The 20,052-nt window shown below is 34.0% G+C and overlaps 1 protein-coding gene across 5 annotated transcripts in view; it reads left to right on the top strand.

Annotated features, from left to right (window-relative positions):
- The first annotated feature begins 4,454 nt into the window (after positions 1-4,454).
- Positions 4,455-20,052, top strand: part of LOC142539404 (uncharacterized) — a 62,698-nt gene continuing 47,100 nt past the window's right edge. For 4 of the 5 annotated variants that reach the window (XM_075644838.1, XM_075644841.1, XM_075644840.1 and 1 more), the window contains exons 1-12: positions 4,455-4,790; positions 5,020-5,205; positions 6,182-6,271; positions 9,770-9,840; positions 9,980-10,135; positions 10,335-10,455; positions 10,961-11,016; positions 11,375-11,429; positions 11,496-11,552; positions 11,658-11,759; positions 13,744-13,824; positions 13,941-13,993. In XM_075644838.1, coding sequence (XP_075500953.1) covers positions 4,683-4,790; positions 5,020-5,205; positions 6,182-6,271; positions 9,770-9,840; positions 9,980-10,135; positions 10,335-10,455; positions 10,961-11,016; positions 11,375-11,429; positions 11,496-11,552; positions 11,658-11,759; positions 13,744-13,824; positions 13,941-13,993 — 1,136 coding nt within the window. In that variant the 5' untranslated portion in view covers positions 4,455-4,682. Of the gene's footprint in view, positions 4,791-5,019; positions 5,206-6,181; positions 6,272-9,769; positions 9,841-9,979; positions 10,136-10,334; positions 10,456-10,960; positions 11,017-11,374; positions 11,430-11,495; positions 11,553-11,657; positions 11,760-13,743; positions 13,825-13,940; positions 13,994-20,052 lie in introns of those variants that run through there. The other variant, XM_075644842.1, reaches the window with a different exon arrangement.

Below are 20,052 nucleotides of genomic sequence, written 5' to 3'. Positions count from 1 at the left end.
ACAATGATATATGGTATGCAATGCATGTATGTCGTTGAGGTATCAGATCAAATGCCCATCCGCTGAGCACATGTCAGAATCAAACGAATCGCTATCAAATCAATGCTCGAGCTGGCACACCGGCCTCAATAAGGGATACTCGTATGATAGCGTCGACAAAGCGCCATCAAATCTCAAATCTCAATCAATCGTCGGGCCACTAATGTCTATGCTTTAAGGGTCATGTAATACCAAACATAGCATTGTGTTCACAAACCCCAGAATCCAATCAAATCATATCAGGGTATCCAAGGATCATAACTCAACGTGCATGTCATGTATCGATGTATGCATCAAACGATGTGTGTTAACAAAACATTTATTTTATACATCGATATTCAAATCACAATGTCATGTATGCCACATTAAATCATCACATAAGGCATATAAATACATATTCTCAATCAAATCAATCAAACATATATCATATAATACAGATACATGTTGTATGTTACCCAGTCGCAACATACCTCAATTCTTCGTTCCAGTTGATGTAGCTTGAAGATATCAGTATAATAATCTATCTACATCAATAACATATTCATTCCAATCAATAACATGATCCAAAATCAATAATATAAATTCCAAATATCTTTTGAAATTTTGAAAATTCATATCAAATCGAAATCATAACATAATTCAATTCCGACTTCGAATACGAGTTTCTTGTCGGTTATTCTACCACATATAGGAATCTCGACATCAAATACATACTATCCAGCACTTTCATATTTAGAGCTGCTGAAACTAGAAGAAATTTACCTCAACAGGAAGCTCTCAACGCGAAGATTCCGAATCTATAATTTGTTTCGTGTTTAGACAGCGTTTCGAAGTCGATTTGGACGAAAGAAATCAATTTCCCACTGACCCCTCGAAGTTGCTGAATGAGAAATAAAGAAGAAATGAATCAAAAGACTCATTTTTATCTCCACCGCTCTCGCGCTCGGGCGGTAGAATTCTCGCGCCCGAGCGCGAGATGTTCTGCCCCCGAGTGCACTTGCACCGCGCTCGGGCGGTCAAAAACTACCGCTCGGGCGCGGAACGTTCTGTCCGAGTGACAACATGTTCCACACTGGCGCTCGGGTGGTCATTTTCTACCGCTCGGGCGCCACACGTTCTGTCCAAAATATTGGTTTTGTACTTATTGGCGTCCGACTTCTCCACTCGAGCTCTTACAACGTCAATTCATATTCAATACTTATTTTTTCATTTTCATTGTCATGATATATATCATATACATAATCACATGACAATTCCATAAATTATCGATAATCAACATAGGATTTACGATAATACGATACACGGTCCTTACAGTTTCACCGAGCTGTGAGATATCATCAAATACTGAAGCTCGCCAAATTTTCAGTTTGGTTGAGTTTCAGCTTGCAACTTGAGATAACAACTTCACACTTATCTCCATGAAACTATAGTCACCAAATTTCAACTCCTTGAAATATGACTATCTAAACAGGAACACAGAATCTGATACTTGTGTGATCTTCAATGATTTAGGGATACAACTGGTTTACATCTCCATTTGATTCAGAATAACATTTATTCTTATTCAGGCTTACCCTAGTTAGCCATATTCTTTTCATCAACTCATTGATCAAGAATGTCAGAACTCATGTCTGATTGCACCCATCAGACCATGGTAAGAGCGTCTAGTAGTATCGTCCCATGATCCCTTAGATATCACTGATAGTGCCTGCAAGAACCTTTAGTCATGGTTAACGTACAGTTTAGTCCCTTCAACACATATATCCCGATCGAATCTGCAATCATTGATATATTGAGAGTTGCATATGAATTCGACAACGATATAATTTATCTTTGAGTACTAATAATCGCGACTACTAAACATGTGCACATATTATTATTATATATATCATGTGTTGTCAAAGTTTACAAATACATAATATAATAATTAATAATATGAGAAATTAGATATAATGAAATTAGAGTCCTAGTAGGTAAAGACTCAGAGGCCTTGTAGGAGAGAGACTCCTAATTAGATTATGAGTTTCATTATGTATATATACCACTAGAATTCATAAACCATACCATAATTTTGCACACGAATTGTGCACAATAATTTCGAAAATCCTCCTCCCTTTTGCATCAAAGTTTGTCATCCCCATAGATTTTTGGGAAGAAATAATTCGGTCACTTTGTGTTCTTCCACGTCGCACCGTCGTCGCTACACCGTCTCCGGGTTTTGGAAATTCGGAGGCTATAGTCTCAACGCCAATTTATTCTAGTTAGTACAAATATTATAATTAATTAATTACTACAATTACCACAATGATTTGCATAGATGTGTTATTTTGCATTTTATTTCTTATCATTTAAACTCTCGTGAATAAATTTTATATATTAAGAGAAATATAGAAAACACAATATGAAATGCAAATAACATTAACATATTTTATATTATTTTATTGAAAACTCGATGATGTTAATCATGATTCTATTGATTCTAGAAATACTTTTGAGTTGTGTTTTTATATATTTTTAAATTAAAAAAACATAGGTCAAATGATATTAATAATTTTTCTAGAATAGTTGTTTAAGCATCTTCTTAATTATATCTAACTATAAATTTGTTTTTTTAATATTTGCATAAACATTTCCAACTCTAAACGTTTTTATAGAATAATTGTTTAAACGTATATATGTTCTTAAAACAACTTTAAAATATTTTATAAATTTTTTTGTAAAACACACTTTTATAAAAATGTTTTTTAAGTATTTGTCCAAACGTAGTTTTACTTTATATGTCAACAAATATATTATCTGATATATAGTTATTTGCGAGAAAAATATTATTTTATATTAGAAGTAAACATTTTATCGTATATATGGACTAGATCGACCTACCCAACCCAAAAAACTTAAAATTTAAAAATTATTTTGCATTTACATAATTTAAAAACATCAAAATTTATTTTAGAAAATATAATTAGAATCTAATCCTCAAATTCAATTTTTCCTTTTTATATTTGAATTTGTAAAAAAAACTAGAGTAAGAGGAACCAAACCTTGTATTCTAATGAATCCGAGTTTGAAAGCTCAGTTGTTATAACGTACGTTTATGCTTTCCGACTAGGAGATAAGTCACTTAGTAAGTCTTCGATATATTTGTTGCAATTTCAAACATCATATAAGAAATTATAAAATGTAGCGAGCTTTCGCGGCGATTGAGCAATAAAAAATCTATTATTTCCCTTCTCTCCTTTGTTGGACGTTAACAAGAAGCGTTTAGTGTCAGTTTCTTTCTGGAATAAAAAGTGACATTTCTTCTGTAGGACTTAAAAAGTCTCCAATGACCCAATTATTATTACAACATTATGTACCATAGAATTCGGCCTTCGGGGTGAACACTGCAACTTCTATGAGGAAGACGGTGCAAAGGCGGCTCGATTGTTAAATCCTTCCGCTTTGTCATATCTTGTTAAATTCAAATATTTTTTATTAATTAATGTATTAAAAAACTCCTATTCGTCACAATTATCTCTATTATACCAAGCAAATGATCAATAAATCCTCATCTTATCTTAATCTTAATAGTTACATGTGTGTTTAATCTCTGTTAGACTGATTTTTTTTTTTTGTGGAGTTCGTGACATACGCAAAAAATGTTCCTAAAACCTCTGGCTCCACATGTATTTTTTAGGATGAAAATCTCTACAAAAGATTGAAAATCTGGAACAAATATATATTCAGAACTAAAAGTTTAGATTTGACGCTAATATATAATTTTCGAGTACCCAAAACATGTTTAACAAATTTTGATATTAAATAACATGTTTGGATGAAAATTCGGTACAAAATCTCAAAAAACTGGTATTTATTTATGATATTTGAGTATTAAAAATTTTGTTATTAATGACACGTCTTTTTTCGAATGAAAATTCGGTACAAAATTTTGAAATTCTAGTATTGATATATGATGTTTGAGCATTAAATCTTTCAGATCTGACATTAATATATGATTTGTCAGTACTCAAACATGTCTAACAAATTTCGATATCATTAACACATGTTTTTTCGGATGAAAATCGATACAAAATATTAAAAATATGGTACTGATATATGATATTTCAGTATAAACTCTTTCGATACACATAATTTTATATTTTGCACCATATCTAAAATAATTTGTTCTGTAATATCATATGTATTTTTCATATTTTTAATATTTTATATCGAATTTTATTAGGAAAAATAATTGTGAATTGTGAAACAATGAAGTGTATAAATATTTTTTTTATGTGAATCAAAAATTGTAGAGAAAGTTTTGATTTAAGATGAATGGAACACACAATGATACCAAAATGTATTGTATATTTATTTTTATGTTTAAAAATTATTTAATTGTATTTAGGACGATATTTTTTTCTTTCGTTTTCCAACCCAAAACATAACCTTTGAGTCACAGTGGTAAGTCTCACGTGGTGTGAACGTGACCTCCTCTCTTCTTCAATATCGAGAATGAATCAAAGCAGATCCGTCGTCTCCGTCACTCCGGTTGAACCAAGAAAACGGGACACTTCTCTGAATTTCACTATCTGTGTGTAGGATTAAAGCCGTGCAAGTTTAAAGAGCATAATTTTCCCTAGTTTTCTGGTATCGGGAGCATTATGGCGGCATTCATGACGGTGCTGGAGTCCGATCTGAGGGCCCTTTCAGCGGAGGCTCGCCGCCGTTACCCCGCCGTCAAAGACGCAGCTGAACACGCGATTTTAAAGGTTCCCGTCTTGTTTTTTAGTTGATTCCATCCTCCCTGCATTGTTATGTTACTTGGATATGCTTTTTATTCGATTTGTATCACCAGGTTGATTAATTATCAGCTTATGTTTGATCCCTTGATCTGAATATTCGTTAATTCTAAACATTCCAGTGAGAGTGTATTTCGTGCGTCTCTGGGTGATGGTTCTTTTCCATTGACTAAATATATATAGTTACGTGAAAATGCAGCTTAGGTCGCTCTCCAGCCCGAATGAGATTTCACATAACGAGGATATATTGAGGATCTTCGTGATGGCTTGCGAGGTTAAAAACGTGAAGCTGAGTGTGATTGGATTGTCATGTCTGCAAAAGCTCATCTCGCATGATGCTGTAGCATCTTCGGCCCTCAAGGAAATTCTTTCCACTCTCAAGGAAGTGAGTCAAGCTGGAATAAGAATCAATAAGCATTGACATGATATAACCAAAGTTGCCCAAATCAATCTGTTCAATTAGATTTGAATTTTAACATGCTTATTCCCAAAATTTAGTTTATATGTTTCCAAAATGCAGTCTAAATACTCTTAGATGCAACTAAGATGATCAAAATAATGCTTGCATTTTACCCTCGCGTCATACCCTAATTCACCTTTTGTAGTTTCTTCTTATTGTGTAGTCTTCTGGGTACACGTCGATGTTATCTACATATGAGATTCGAGGCATGTCAAGTGTTTATTGACCTGTAGTAATTTTTTACTAAAAGTTTTAGGTTCCAAGATCAGTTGTACTTCTTGTTTACTGCTGCAATTTTTTTTTTATAAGAAACAATATTTTATTCATAATATGAAGCCCAATCTCGCAATGTACCTAAGATCGAGACGTTTTAAAATCATCATGAGTGCCGATACATATAGCAACTTTGATCCTGGTTTTATTCCAGCACTGTTCTCTAGTGTCTTCCTTATCTTCAAAATTTTTTCGATTTCTTTCCAACCATACTGTTCAGCATATGCCTTGAACCACCATTTGCCAAAAAATTCTTCCCCTCGTACTAGTTAGTTGTGAGAATTGAAGATATATATAAGTTGTTAGTATGATATGGGCTTTTGTTTTTTTAGTGTGCGGACCACTTGTCCGCCTTTTGTAATTATTATCTTTTAATTGTTTAACATAATATCGTTTCCTATTAAAAAAAATGAGAATAGTCTTTTATATTAATAACAATACATCATGCGTCTTAATCCCCCCCTTTTGATTTCGAACAAACAGCGATGCTATTTTGTTGCTTGACAAGGAGGCTTCATCATTGTCTATTTCATGTTTGCTTTGATTTTTGCATAATGCATGACACATGCTATATATCATGTATGCATTTAGTTGTTTTCTTCTTTACTTATTTCCTTCTCTTTCCCAGCATGCTGAGATGGCCGATGAGAGTGTTCAGCTTAAGACCCTGCAAACTATACTCATATTATTTCAGTCTAATTTACAACCAGATAATGAGGTACGCAAAATTCACGACTCATATTTTCTTATAAATTCCCCACCACCTTAATTACAACATAGTCTTTAATGTTTATTGAATACTTTCGATGGAGTCACATATAACTTGGAAACCACCAACCATCCTTTATGATATGTATCACACATGCAAAAATAAAAGTGGTTAATTAAGCAGTGACTAGCCACAAGACTAGTGCAATAATGCTAGTGGTTGCACATTCGAAATCCATACAAATGCTGTAAGATTCGGTGTCGACATTGCAAAATTATCCAACTGAGGAGCAATAGATGCTGCATGAATGGCATTCTTAGACAAAATTTATGCTCGATGTAAATAATAGGTCACTGATCACGATAACAGGGGCAGACACGGCCACTTGTTTTGTGTGAGTGAGACTTACTACATAATGTTTCTTGCTATGCTCAGAATTTTAGCAAAGTGGGTTGTTCAAACCAGCTCAAGCAATGAACAGTTAGTTACAGTTACACAAAGGACCCTTCATTTCCTAGTCACCACAATAAGGCAGCATGTTGGGTTCTTAGCTTTTATCCACATGCCTGGGATATGACCATCTACGAGTACAGTGAGATGTTGATAATGGTGGTGAATTTTGGCATTAAGATTTCTATATTTTTATTATTTCCATATTTCAGTCATTGTTCTAAAAAGCAGTAGACGGTAGGTTGCCTAGTCGCTTAGGCGGCTTTAAAATAAATTTTTATAATATTTAGCAACATTATATATTAATATCTTTAAATTATTTTTATTTTTATTTTTGGATATTAAATCATTGTTTGATATAAGTGGTGAGAACATGAATAATAAAAAAATAAGATGATATTTTTTATTTTATGATATTAAATTATTGTTTAAATTAATTTATTACCATCCTTGTGATTTTGATCTTCTTCGCGTACGTAATCATCATCATTGATTTGGAGTCTATAAAATAATCAACTTTCATTTTTTTGTGGATTTTTAATTTAAATTAAAAGACCAATTATTTTTAAAACAAATAAAAATAGAAGCATTAATGCCTAGGCCCGCCTAAGACCGACTAGAATCGCCTAGGTTGCCTGACTAGCCCTTTTTCTAGGTGATCGGCCGCCGCCCTAGCCCTTAGTTGGCCACCTAGGCCGATCTTTAGAACAATGATTTTAGTTTGATTGGAAATATATATACATGTCAATTACTTGTAAAACTTTAATTCATCTGGTATTAATAACATTTCATTTTCATATTGTTTTCTTTTAATTGAGATTTTAATTGTTTCCTTTGAACCATCCCTTCCAGAGCACCATCGAGATATTTGAAATTTTAATTTAATATAATAGAGTATTTTTGGTAAATAGGTAAAACCATAAAAGTTGAATTGAATATAATGTTTATGTTGGAAGGTGTGTGTATATTTATACATATATGTTATATTTTTGGAGACGCGGAAATGAGATGATGATGATGACGGCGATCATCATCCTAGCACATTCCCGCTAGTTGCGGGGCGGCTACATAGATATTAGAACTCCAAACTAAGTGATTTTCCCACACGCTATCTCTTAAACTAATATCTAAGATATCATGAATCATCCTTGACCATCTTTATCCAAGTTTTCAATGGCCTACCCTTCTTTTTACACCTATTAACCTGCCTATCTAAGATATGTCATGTGACCAAACCATGTTAGACGTCTCCTTAATCTTATCCTCTATGGGGGCTACACCCAAATTGCTTATAATCTTTTCATTCTTAATTCTATCTTTGTGCGTTTTTCCACACATCCATCTTAAAATACACATCTCTGCTACCGCCATCTTATGCATATGTAGTTCTGTAGTGGCCCAACACTCCGAGCCATAAAGCATAGTTGCTCGAACAATAGTCTTATAACATTTTCCTTTCAATCTCGCAGACATCCTTCTCTCGCATAAGATTCCTGATGTCTTCCTCCATTTCATCCACTCTACTTTAATCCTATGATCTGTATCTTCTCTAATGTCCCGGTCTTTTTGATAACATATTCTAAATAGCGGAAAACTTCACACTCTGAGACTTCTCGACCGTCAATCCCAATTGGACTGCCTATTCGTCTAGATTCAAGACCAAAGTTACAAAATAATATTTCATTTTTTAGCGACTAATTCTAAAACATTTACTCTCAAGAGCTTCACGTCATCTATCTAATTTTTTAATTACATCTTCTTTAATTTCGTCTATGAGGACAATATCATCTACACACAACATACACCAAGGTAATCACCCTGAATATGTCCCGTCAGCTCATCCATAACCAAAGCAAAGAGGTAAGGCTTAAAGCCGTTCTTGGATGAAGTCCTAATTCCACAGGATAACACTAGTTACGACACCTTCATATATATCTTTAATGATCTCGAGGAATTTTAATGTGCAATTGGTTTGAGGAATTTTAACTAAACATTATCCTTGGCTATAGACTTTCTTATGAAAATGCTAATTATATAATCAGTAAGCACATAATTTGATAACAAAGTATGATCTACTTGCTTTTATCAACAACTTTAACAAGGAAAACAATGCTTTCTGTGGTTAGTTCTGTTTAGTTGATCAAGTGCCATTTAATGGAAATCCTGTACTTTTTGTTATGGTCATCTGCTTAGATAATATCTTTATCTTTCGTCCGCTAGCATCTTTTGTTGTTTCTAGGGTCTTTTCATTTCCTGAGATTAGGTTTGACCAACCCCTACTGGCTCCCAAGTGTTTTTTCTTGTTACTAGGTTCTTTTGTTTTCATAGGTTATGTTCAATGACTGACTCATTTTTTCGGTAAATAAATTTCATTTATAAAAGATATACATATAGACTGGGCATACCCAATGAAATACGACTAAGCTAGGAAACTATGTCAACCTCCCTCCTTGCACTTATTTGTCTTATCTACGAACACCAGGATTCTGGCTCTACGCCTACCCTACCTACTTGTTTAAATTTAAAAAAACTGGCTTGTTCTGTCATGGCGACTTTCTTAAAGCATGAAATATTGAAATCTGTCTTGTGTATGGGATTGGTTGGTGATATGCACCTGTTAAATTTGTCATTTGTTGGAAACCTTACATCTATTTGTAATTTTAAAAGCTTGCTGCTTCTTTGGTACCTTTGTTTTATATTTTTCAATTATGATAAGTATTTATTTTGTTAAAATTAGGATATTTTTTTAGGATTCCGAGTTTTTAGTGCGATATTACTGTGGCCTATGTTTGCAATTGCATAATGTCTTTATATCAACTAATTAGGTATATATTGTAATATTTTTGTGAATTGAATGTAAATTGTGAATAGTCTTGTGTGGATGTGAATATGTGATATTTGAAACTTTTACTGGTGGGGAGGCTTTTAATTGTTGTGAATGATTGAAACTATATTAACACACTAAAACATTTTGGCAAAATATTTCCATAGGAGTTGGATTTGTGGATATTCTTGGTTTCCTAAAGTTCATTTGCAATTGACTTCCTATATTGGTAGGAGAACATGGCTCATGCTCTTGGTATATGTCTCCGTCTCCTTGAAAGTAGGTCATCTGATAGCGTGCGAAAGTAAGTAATCTTTACCATGTGTTCTAGGTTTTCAGTCACGCTCTTCATCTTATCCTTTTTTATTTTCTTATTCGGACATTTTTAGTTAAATCGGTATGCTGACAACTCACTGTCTTAAACTTTTTTGGATCCTTTTCAGTACTGCTGCAGCAACATTCAGGCAAGCAGTAGCATTGATATTTGATCGTGTGATTTCCGCAGAGTCACTGCCTGCAGGCAAATTTGGTTCTGGAGGATATATTTCTCGAACTAATTCTGTTACTAATGATGTCAATCACAACATTAATCATCTAGAGTATGTACACTTGATTATCTCCATATTGTTCAACTTCTATCTTCCTAATATTTATATTTGCTTGAGTTTAATTTAAGGCCTATGTGGTTGTTACGAGGTCGTGTAGATGATGTGCATGCTATATCTTAATAAAGTTGGCTATTAGATGGTTAATTGGAGTGAAATCAGCCTCGGCTATTAAAATAACATGAACAAACAGGTCACTAGAGAAAGAAGTTGTTTCTGGAGGGTCATCATTGATGAGGGACACCCTTACAGAATCTGGGAAGCTGGGACTTTGCTTACTTGAAGACTTGACAACTCTTGCTGCAGGTGGATCTGTATGTGTTAAATTATATCAATTACTTATGTTCTCAAATATTCACAAATTTAAAGTTCGTCGAACTAATCCCAAGAAATTAGGGTATGTTTGGATATTGCCAAAAAGAAACCAAACTCCCTCTTGATTTCCTCGAAATGTATATTTCCTCCTTTTTACCTTTCCCACTATATTCATTACTTTTAATTCAACTTTTCACCATTCGCTCAGAATACTCGATATTATATTTTGATCAAATAAACTATTTTTTAAAATTTGATAACACTCGCACGTCATTAATTTTTTTAAATTTTTGATATGATATTCCTGACTAAGTGCAGTATTGTACCACATACTATTTTTAGTAAAAAAAATCATTTAAATCAAATATGCTCTATATTCTCCATTATATTTTCTAGAAGACATCGAGAACAAATCCAAACACAGCCTTAGTTTTTTTTACAGTTCCCATATTTTAAGCCATATACTAAGTGTTAATTCTTATTTGTTTCCTCATTTTGTTTCAGGCTATATGGTTACGTGCTAATTCAATTCAACGGTCGTTTGCACTTGACTTACTCGAGTAAGGTTTTTATCCCTGTTCTTGTATTCTTCCCCATTAATCTGGGGAGCAAAACTCTTCACCCACACATTTGCACTATATGCACCAAAGTTGGTGTCGCTCACTTCAAATTACCTTCAACTTTTCGAACCATATATATTAACCCGTGCTAAGTACATTATTCACATTTAGTTATCTCAAATCTCTTCTTTCGTTTTTGTGTTTGGTTGTGAAATGAATTATTGAACACTATTTAAAACTTATCTACTGTCGTTTTCCCGGGTTCATAGCAGTATTGGATAATGTTGTCATAGAGGGAAATTAAATTAATTAAGTACAGAATATATCTTAAATAATATTCTCTGTGACAATTTTTCAGGTTCATATTATGTAATTATGTGGTACTCTTCAGAGCCTTGATTCCTTTTGAACGGGTACTGATGATGCTGTAACATTAGGTTTTAATTGTGTATTGGAGAATTGATTTATGAAAATGACAGGTATTACGTCACCGAACATGTTCTCTTCTCATGACATCACTTCGTACCAACTCTGAGGTGATATTTTTGGTTAAAACATTGCTTATTTACCCAAACATAAATTACTCTAAAGTCTTCCAAAAGGTTGTCATTCATCTTATTTTCACATTTTATGTTTATTAGCTTGAAGGTGAAGCAGGAGAGCCTTACTTTCGTCGCCTAGTCCTGCGTTCTGTAGCCCACATTATCAGGCATTATAGTTCATCCCTTACTACCGAATCTGAGGTATTATACACCTTTCTTTTATTCAGAGTCTGAAACTTATCTTCCACAATGCCAAATATTTTACTGCTGTAGATTGAATTACCGACAGATGAAAGAAGTATGGATCAAGTTATATTTATTCAACAATCCTTCAGTTTTTGTGTGCGCAATTAACAGTCATTCTTAAGATCATCCAATATGTAACTACCAATACAAAGTCTTACTTTATTCATATAAATGGACACTCTTGAGTGGACCAACTCGGTGAATAAGAGAAAGTAGAACCCTTCACAGATGAATGACTTTCTATTCTTGTCTGCCATGCGGGATCTCAAAGAGGAGGAGGTAATTGAATTAGGTTTTTTGCTTGAGTCTTGAGAGAGGGTCAGATTTATTGAGGGTGGACAAGACAAGAGGGAGTGAATTTGGGATTCTTCTGGACAGTTTTCTGTGAAATCTTTCTTCTCTGGTTATACTTGTTTTGAATCGGTTTTCACTTTGTCTTTTGTGGATCTCCGGTTCGCTTATTGTAACTAATTTTATGAATCAATATCGTTTCTTATAAAAAAGGACATTGGGTTCAGTAGTTTTAAGTTGTTCGTCCGGCTTCTACTAAGCCACCTCTTGGAGATTGTCTTGCACTGGGTACACACGTACACACAGCTATCATTGAAGCTTTCATATCCACAGTGCTACTATTTTAATCAATCATGAATTTTGATGGCTGTGAAAATGTGTTATGAATCAGCACCTTGTTTGGCATGCTTTGATAACCGATTATTATCAAATTATTATGTCTGAAAATTTAACATACAAATTCACCTGTAAAACAATTTTAGATATCTGAATACATACCTGCGAAGGTTAGCATATGACACGTTGATCATACGAGGTGTGATGCGAATAAATTTCTGTTTGACTTTTGTGGTATGACATTGCCTCCACCTGGTTCCTTGAACACCATAAGTATGAGTTGTGCTCGCCTTTTGTAATCTTTTACTTTAATTATTCTAATAAAAGATCGTTTCTTATATTAAAAAAAAGTATGAGTTGTGCTTTCCTTGTTTCCATAATACCACAAGGAGGTTTGTGTATTACAATATATAACATGCATAATACTCGGTATTATATTTCATTTTAGATATGATTTGTTATTTAAGAATCAGAATATTAGTTGTCTGATTGATTTGACAAGAATTACATCAAAGATAACCAAAGATTTTGTCAAGAGGTTCGTTACATTAAGACCGCTGATCAACTAATTGATATGATGACATGGGTCTGTTTCTAGTGGGCCATTCTACACAATGCCATCTAAGTTGGACACTTGTGACGTCTATGTCCCAACTTGAGGGGGACGGGGTCAGTGTATGAGTTTGCATAATATTTTTTTATTACCCCGTTTCTTATTTTAGATAGGATTTGATGTACTAGAATCGGGATATTAGTTGCCTGAATTTTATGATTTATCATGTAATTGAATTTCACTGAATATGACGTATATATTCTGTAAAACTACCCTCTTAAGATATACGAAATTTGGCCAATTTATCAATATATTCATATTCCATTAAAAACTAACATTTTAGACCAACTTATTTGGTGGGTGTATAAGTTTGTTAAAAACACCAGGGGTCGAGTTCCATTTCTTAAACCATTCAGTGGCAATTATTGGAACCCTATCAGAAGGAAAGCAATTACAAATTTCAATAATATTTATACACGTGGAACAAACCGTACAGAGAAAAATCGATTTATTCAAAAATAATTATTCCATTTCCCTGGCAAAATAAGTTGGCATTAATCAATATTTCCTAAATAGTAATCATCAATGTCTCTATTATGTAATTTCTCGAACTTTTAATCTGTATTGGATTTCATGACTTATATAGTGCAATCCCAGATACATCAAATAGAGAACATTGTATGTTTAGTTGGACAATATTTTCGTGTTTATCATTATGTATTTGTGTCGGCTAATATTATTTAATTTTATTTGAAACAGGTATTTCTCAGCATGTTAGTGCGAGTTATATCTCTTGATTTACCACTGTGGCATCGTATTCTTGTCCTGGAGATTTTGAGGGTAATGAATATGATCTCGATTAATTGACTTACCAATTCAATGTTAATGTTACTCGGTCTCAATGGCATCTCCAGGATTCCAATTAGCTAACTATTTGGAGCTTTGTGGTATGACAGGGTTTCTGTGTGGAAGCACGCACCTTACGAAATCTTTTTCAAATTTTTGACATGTAAGGTTATTCGTCTATTGATACTTTAATCTTACTTTTGCACTTGGACATAAGTTCTTGGTGATTTTTCAAGGAGTCACATGCACTTACACCTTATCTCTTGTTCTCGTCAAAATAACCAAATATAGGTTCTTTTATGAGAGCTAGTAACACGTGCACAAACGTTGTATGACATAATTTATAAGGAGTAAGTGGACAAAAAACACTTCTTTTGAGTGAAATTGAAAGATCTATTGTCTATTGAAAATTCATAATATAAAAAGCATTATCAAATCACTTCTTGCTTAATTTTCAGTTTTTGGTTTATCTCTGTGTGACTGTTTTGTATAAGCTTCCTTATCCTTTTATTGATCAGCAATTTTTCGTTATCTTGAATTTATACGATTTCTCCTTTGGAACATGATAAACTTTGTTTTTTTCTGTGGTTTTGTCATTTTCTTTGTGCTTGTTGTCTTCTAATCTTTATGTTGTACTTGCTTTGCCCTTTCTTTTGCGTAATTTGCTTTCGTTCTTTTTTTGTCTTCATTTTGTATTTCATTGATGTTTCAGTTATTTCTTTTCTTATCAGCATTTATCTTGAGTTGTCGTGGTTCTCCAATCCATCCACAGTTAATGATGTTATTCCATTAATATGCTATTAAATTGATTTTTAAAGTGACTGATTAAATTATTTTGGGAAATAATAATGTATACAATTGTTTGAAATGTATTTTTTTTAAATTTATTTGCAAAAATTATATGACAGTGACTAAAATATTGAATTCAATAATTAAATATAATAAAGTAAAATTTACTATAATATAATATAGTAGTTAGAAAACAATACACAATGCAATATTAGAGTTATAAAAACCAATACACAATTAATAGATGGAATGACAATTCCGAAAATACACAAATCAACTCACACTTTTATGGTACTTGTGTAAAATAGTGAGGTGATAACAAGCTAACCATAAGCATAATTAGAAGGAAAAGAATGAAAATCATGTTTCATTCAAATAACATCCAAAGTTAAAAATGGGTAGACAGTTTGTAATTCTATTCTATTCTTATTCGATGGGCCTGAACTAAATATTATTTGCTGACTATTGAGTGTTATACACCTCACTAATATCCAGTCATTTACTCAACTCCATAGAATACATATACTGATGTACTGATGTACATATAAATAATAAATTCAACAACTTTCATGTAATTTATATATATATTTATATATTTATTTATAATTCTATATTTTTGAATTAATAATTAAAATCCATTAATTAATTAATGAAGACAATACAAACAAAACAAAACAAAACAAAACAAAACAAAATGATATTATTTTATTATTTAATTTAACGAAGAAATGACATGAATTTATATTTATGTATAATTGTATATATTTATATTTTGATTTATATGTTTTTGAGTTAATTAAAGTCCATTAATTAATCAAGAAAGACAATCTATATATATATATATATATATTATTGAATATATAGGTAATAGAAATAAATTCATCATATATTCTTGAATTAATATTAATAATAGTTAATTAAAATCCATTAATTAACGAAGAGCTAAAAAGATAATTCACAATTATCAAACATTTGCTATTTTATATAGGTAATAGACAAATTTACATTGAAGGAGCAACGAAACAAATAATAGTGGTTGTTGGGTTGCGTGAAACGAGATCGAGTCTTTTAGGTGCTATTTGTTTATCCACATCTCGCTATCCACTTAGACGAGCTTGGATTGATTTTGTGATGATAGAGGTAGACAGGGACTCGATCTGTCATGTTGTTGGGTGGGACCAGGTTAGTAAATCGAAGGACAGGGGAAGAATGGGATTGGGGAATATTTGTCCGAGGAGTAGAGCACTACTGGGGAAATGGTGGTGGAGAGGTTCAGTGGAAAGAGAGTCGTCGTGGAAAAAGTTATAACAAGCATTTATGGTTTTCAAGATAATGGGTGGGACGTGGGGTTAGCCAGGAATTCGACATTTAGAAGCCCTTGGAAATTTATTTCTCGTTCTTACCCTACATTTCATCAATTGGTTGGGGCGGGGCTAAAAGAGGGTAATGTCATTCGCTTTTGGGAAGGAATTTTTTTTTTTTTGGGGGGGGGTTTCAGTCGTTTCAAGATCGATTTCCATCTCTTTTTCGGATCTGTACCTCAATTAACAAATCGATCCTTAGCTTTTTAGATGTCGTCGGTAGTGGAGTCAATCCCAACTTTGAATGGGACGTACGTTTTAGAAGAGATTTAAATGCGGCCGAATTGGGTGAGTTCGCTAATCTCCTAGGGGTCCTAGATTCGGTTAGATTAGAGCTGGGTTCGGGGGATTTACGAGTTTGGTTGGGAGATTCTTCAGGTCTATTTTCGGTTCGATCTTTTTAGGATTCTTTCTTTCCATTCTCTTCATTCCCTTCTTTCCCTTATTATGATAATATCTGGAAAGTACCTATCCCTCAAAATATTCAAGTTTTCTCGTGGATTGTGCCTTTGGGGAAACTCCCCACTTGTGACTCGATGCAAAGAAGGTGGCCGGTCTGTGTGTTATGCCCGCAATGGTGCCCTTTATGTCGGAAGCAAGAAGAAAATCAGGACCACTTATTGGTACATTGCACGTTCTCGAGAGGTATTTGGACAAGAGTGTGGCAAGAGTTGGGATTTGATTTGGTTTTTCCGAAAAAAGCAGTAGACATGTTCTTTATGGAGCCGGGGAGGAATTCATGACAGAAAATTTAAGAGATTCTGGTACTTGGTAATACATTGTACTTTTTGGTCGATCTGGTTGGAGAGAAATAAAGAATATTCGAGGACTTGTCGGAGACAGTGGATGATGTCTGGGGAAAGATCAAATTCAGGGCTGCGAATTGGACGACTAAGATGACATAATTTATTCATTTATCTATTTTTGACATAATTAGGGATTGAAAATTTGCTTGGGCATGACGATAGTGTGGTAGTAGTTTATAGGTTGTATTAGCAATCTTTTTGCGGAATACTCATCCGCTACTATTGTAAAATTTTATCTCATAATAAATTTTAGTTTCTTATAAAAAAAAAGATAAGAGGCATTTGGGTATTAGGCCTGGCCAGCTGCCAAACAACATTTTTAAGGCCAGGATGTGATCACACTTGTGGAATTGTCTACTTTGATGGGAATTGCCTAGTGGCGTGGGCTGATATCATGAATTGAAGTTGAGTAAGCCTTGCAAATTTGAATGGGGGTTTTGTGAAACTCAATTTCATATCAGGTAGGAAGACTAGCTTCATAAGTGTATTGGTCTATGATTAACTTCTTATCGAGATGCATTGAACCATTTTTGGTTGCGAGCTTCCAAACCTTGTTTTTATGGCTGGAACACAAACTGTTTCAAGCGACAATGCAGAGTTTTGTATCTTAATACAGATTCCCAGTTCCACATGACACAATTTGATCGTATTTATTACTTATCAAGAGAGAGAGAACGTGAAGGATGTATTATATATTAGTGTAGCATCTTAAACTGTGGGCATCCCCAATGGTGGCAGGGGCTGCAAAGCCTCCTAGAGTTTTTATTTCCGGAGTGTACCAATTGAAGTCTCTATAGAAACAGGTGATCCATATGATAAAAAAAGAAAAACAGTAGCCTTGATAATATCAACAACATATATTACTCCAATCTCTCGATAAATCTAAAATTGAGAAATTCTTAAATTATGTATATTTTCTATTCTGGCTAGATGTCCGAATCTTAACCTTGTCCTGACATTCTTTAACCAAGCGATCTAAGTTGTCAAAATTCCTTTTATTCCGCTCCATCCAAACTGACCAGCAAATACAATTAACCACCGGTGTTCAAAAAATTCTTCCTTTTCTATCAAGTTCACGGCCAAGATCTACAACAAATAGCTCTTGCACTGATCTCGGGGCTACCCAGACCAAACCCGTATCCGCCAATGCTTTGAACCGAAAACATCTCGTAAAAGGACAAGGAAGAAGTATGTGGTCCTGAGTTCCCTCTCCTTCGAGATAAACACACCAATTCAGACAAAGAGCACAAGTGAGACATCTATTTTCTTCAACTCGCAAGTTGGCAGCTTACCCGGAGCCGCAGTCCACTAGAAAACTTGAACCTTTAGTGGGATCAGTGCTTTTAAAATGAAATGAAAATGGGAGAAGAAAGGAAAGCCGCTAGTGGAAAAAATAGACTCATAAAAAGATTTAACTGAAAATATTCCTGAAGAATCCCCGACCCAAACCCTGATATCTTCAACCCCTTCAACCAATTTGACCTTCTTTAAAGACCCTAACAAAGAGCTCGACTAATCCACTCCGTCATCCATCAAATCCTTCTTAAAATGCACATCCCAAGGTAGGAAGGAAGAAAAGGAAAAATCCTCCACCTGAACAAAATGAAAAATATGCATATTATGAACCGAAGATATCTGAAATAAAGAGGGATAAAGATCTCTCAAAGAAGAATCCCCCACCACCTATCTTCCCAAAAAACCTGATCTTGTTTCCTCATCTAACCACTGCCCTCACTAACTGGTGAAAAGCCAGATAAGTTCTAAAAATAAAATTCCATGGACTTCTGAATGTAACATTCTTTGCTAAACCCGCATCCCAACCATTATCCCGTGTTCACTATATTCTTCTTCCATAACATCTCATACTCAATAGAACACCTCTACCACCATTTCCCTAAAAGGGTCTTGTTTCTCATACAAATGTTCCCAATACCAAACCCAATCTTACTTTCGATTTACAAACCTGATCCCATGCAACTAGATGACAATGTAATTCCCCATCAGCTCCATCCCATAGAAAAGCATAATCCTCTCCATAACTTCCGCTATAACCCTTGGAATCCTCAAAAGAGACGTGAAGTATGTTTGCAAAGCACTCAACACCGCTGAAATAAAGAATAATCTGCCCCCCTTGGACATAAACGCCTTTTTCTAACTTGTCAACTTCTCCAACATCTTATACACAACATGTTCCCAAAATGAGATTTTCAAGGGATTTCCGCCTATTGGAACCCCCAGATATCTAATGGGCCAATTCTCCTTTCCACATGCAATCTATTTAGCTGACCCTTCCACTTTTTCTTCTACACAATTAAGGCCCAACAATGCACTTTTTCCACACGATCCTTAATCTAGACATTTGACAAAATGAGTTCAAAACCTCCACCAGAAACTGCACATGGCTACCATTCTTAGTAAAGAATATAATATAATCAGCAAATTAAATGCGGGAAATATCTACCATCTCTATTCCTACTTACAACCCCTGGATAAAGTTCATTGTCTTAGCATTATCATTTAATCTACTCGAACGTATCTACTGCCAAATTAAATAGGAAAGGGGGAAGCGGATCACCTTGCCTTAGACCTTCCTCCCCTTAAATTTGCCCCATGGCCTACCATTCATAAGAATCGAGAACGGCACAGTCGAAACACATCCTTTAATCCACTTTCTCCATCTCTCCCGAACTTTTTTTTGAGTAGAACATAATCCAAAAAACCCAATCTACATTATCATAAGCCTTCTCAAAATCTACTTTAAAAACCACCCATTTTTTTTACATATCAATTCCTCCACCAACTCATTAGGTATGAGGCAACAATCCAAGATCTGTCTCCTTTCAATGAAAACACTTAGAGTTTCTGTTATTGTAATAGCTAATACTTTACTCAATCTTATTGACAAGACTTTAGCAATAATCTTATAGAAACTGGTTGTCAAGATGATAGGCCTAAAGTCTTTTACCGTAACAAAATCTTGTTTATTTGGAATCAAGCAACTATAATCCATCGCTGTCAGACACTGCTTTTTTAATCTCGTTCTCTAAAAAGGGTCTCTGCAGCTCTAATCCAGACTCACCATCAATAGAGCGTCATTCCACTCCTATGACCCAATCACTTCCATCAGATTTGTTGTATAAATTTCGGAAAAAGTCTAATATAGTATACTCAATCTGCTCACCATCTGTGGTTACCGACCCATCTGCCTACTCCAATTTATTAATAGATGAACTGCTTCTTCGATGATTTAATAGAGAATGAAAAAA

Source organism: Primulina tabacum, chromosome 3, assembly GCF_025594145.1.
Source record: "Primulina tabacum isolate GXHZ01 chromosome 3, ASM2559414v2, whole genome shotgun sequence".
Classification (NCBI taxonomy): domain Eukaryota; kingdom Viridiplantae; phylum Streptophyta; class Magnoliopsida; order Lamiales; family Gesneriaceae; genus Primulina; species Primulina tabacum.
Note: the sequence above shows the minus strand (reverse complement) of the source record. Positions and strands in the feature narration are given on the sequence as shown.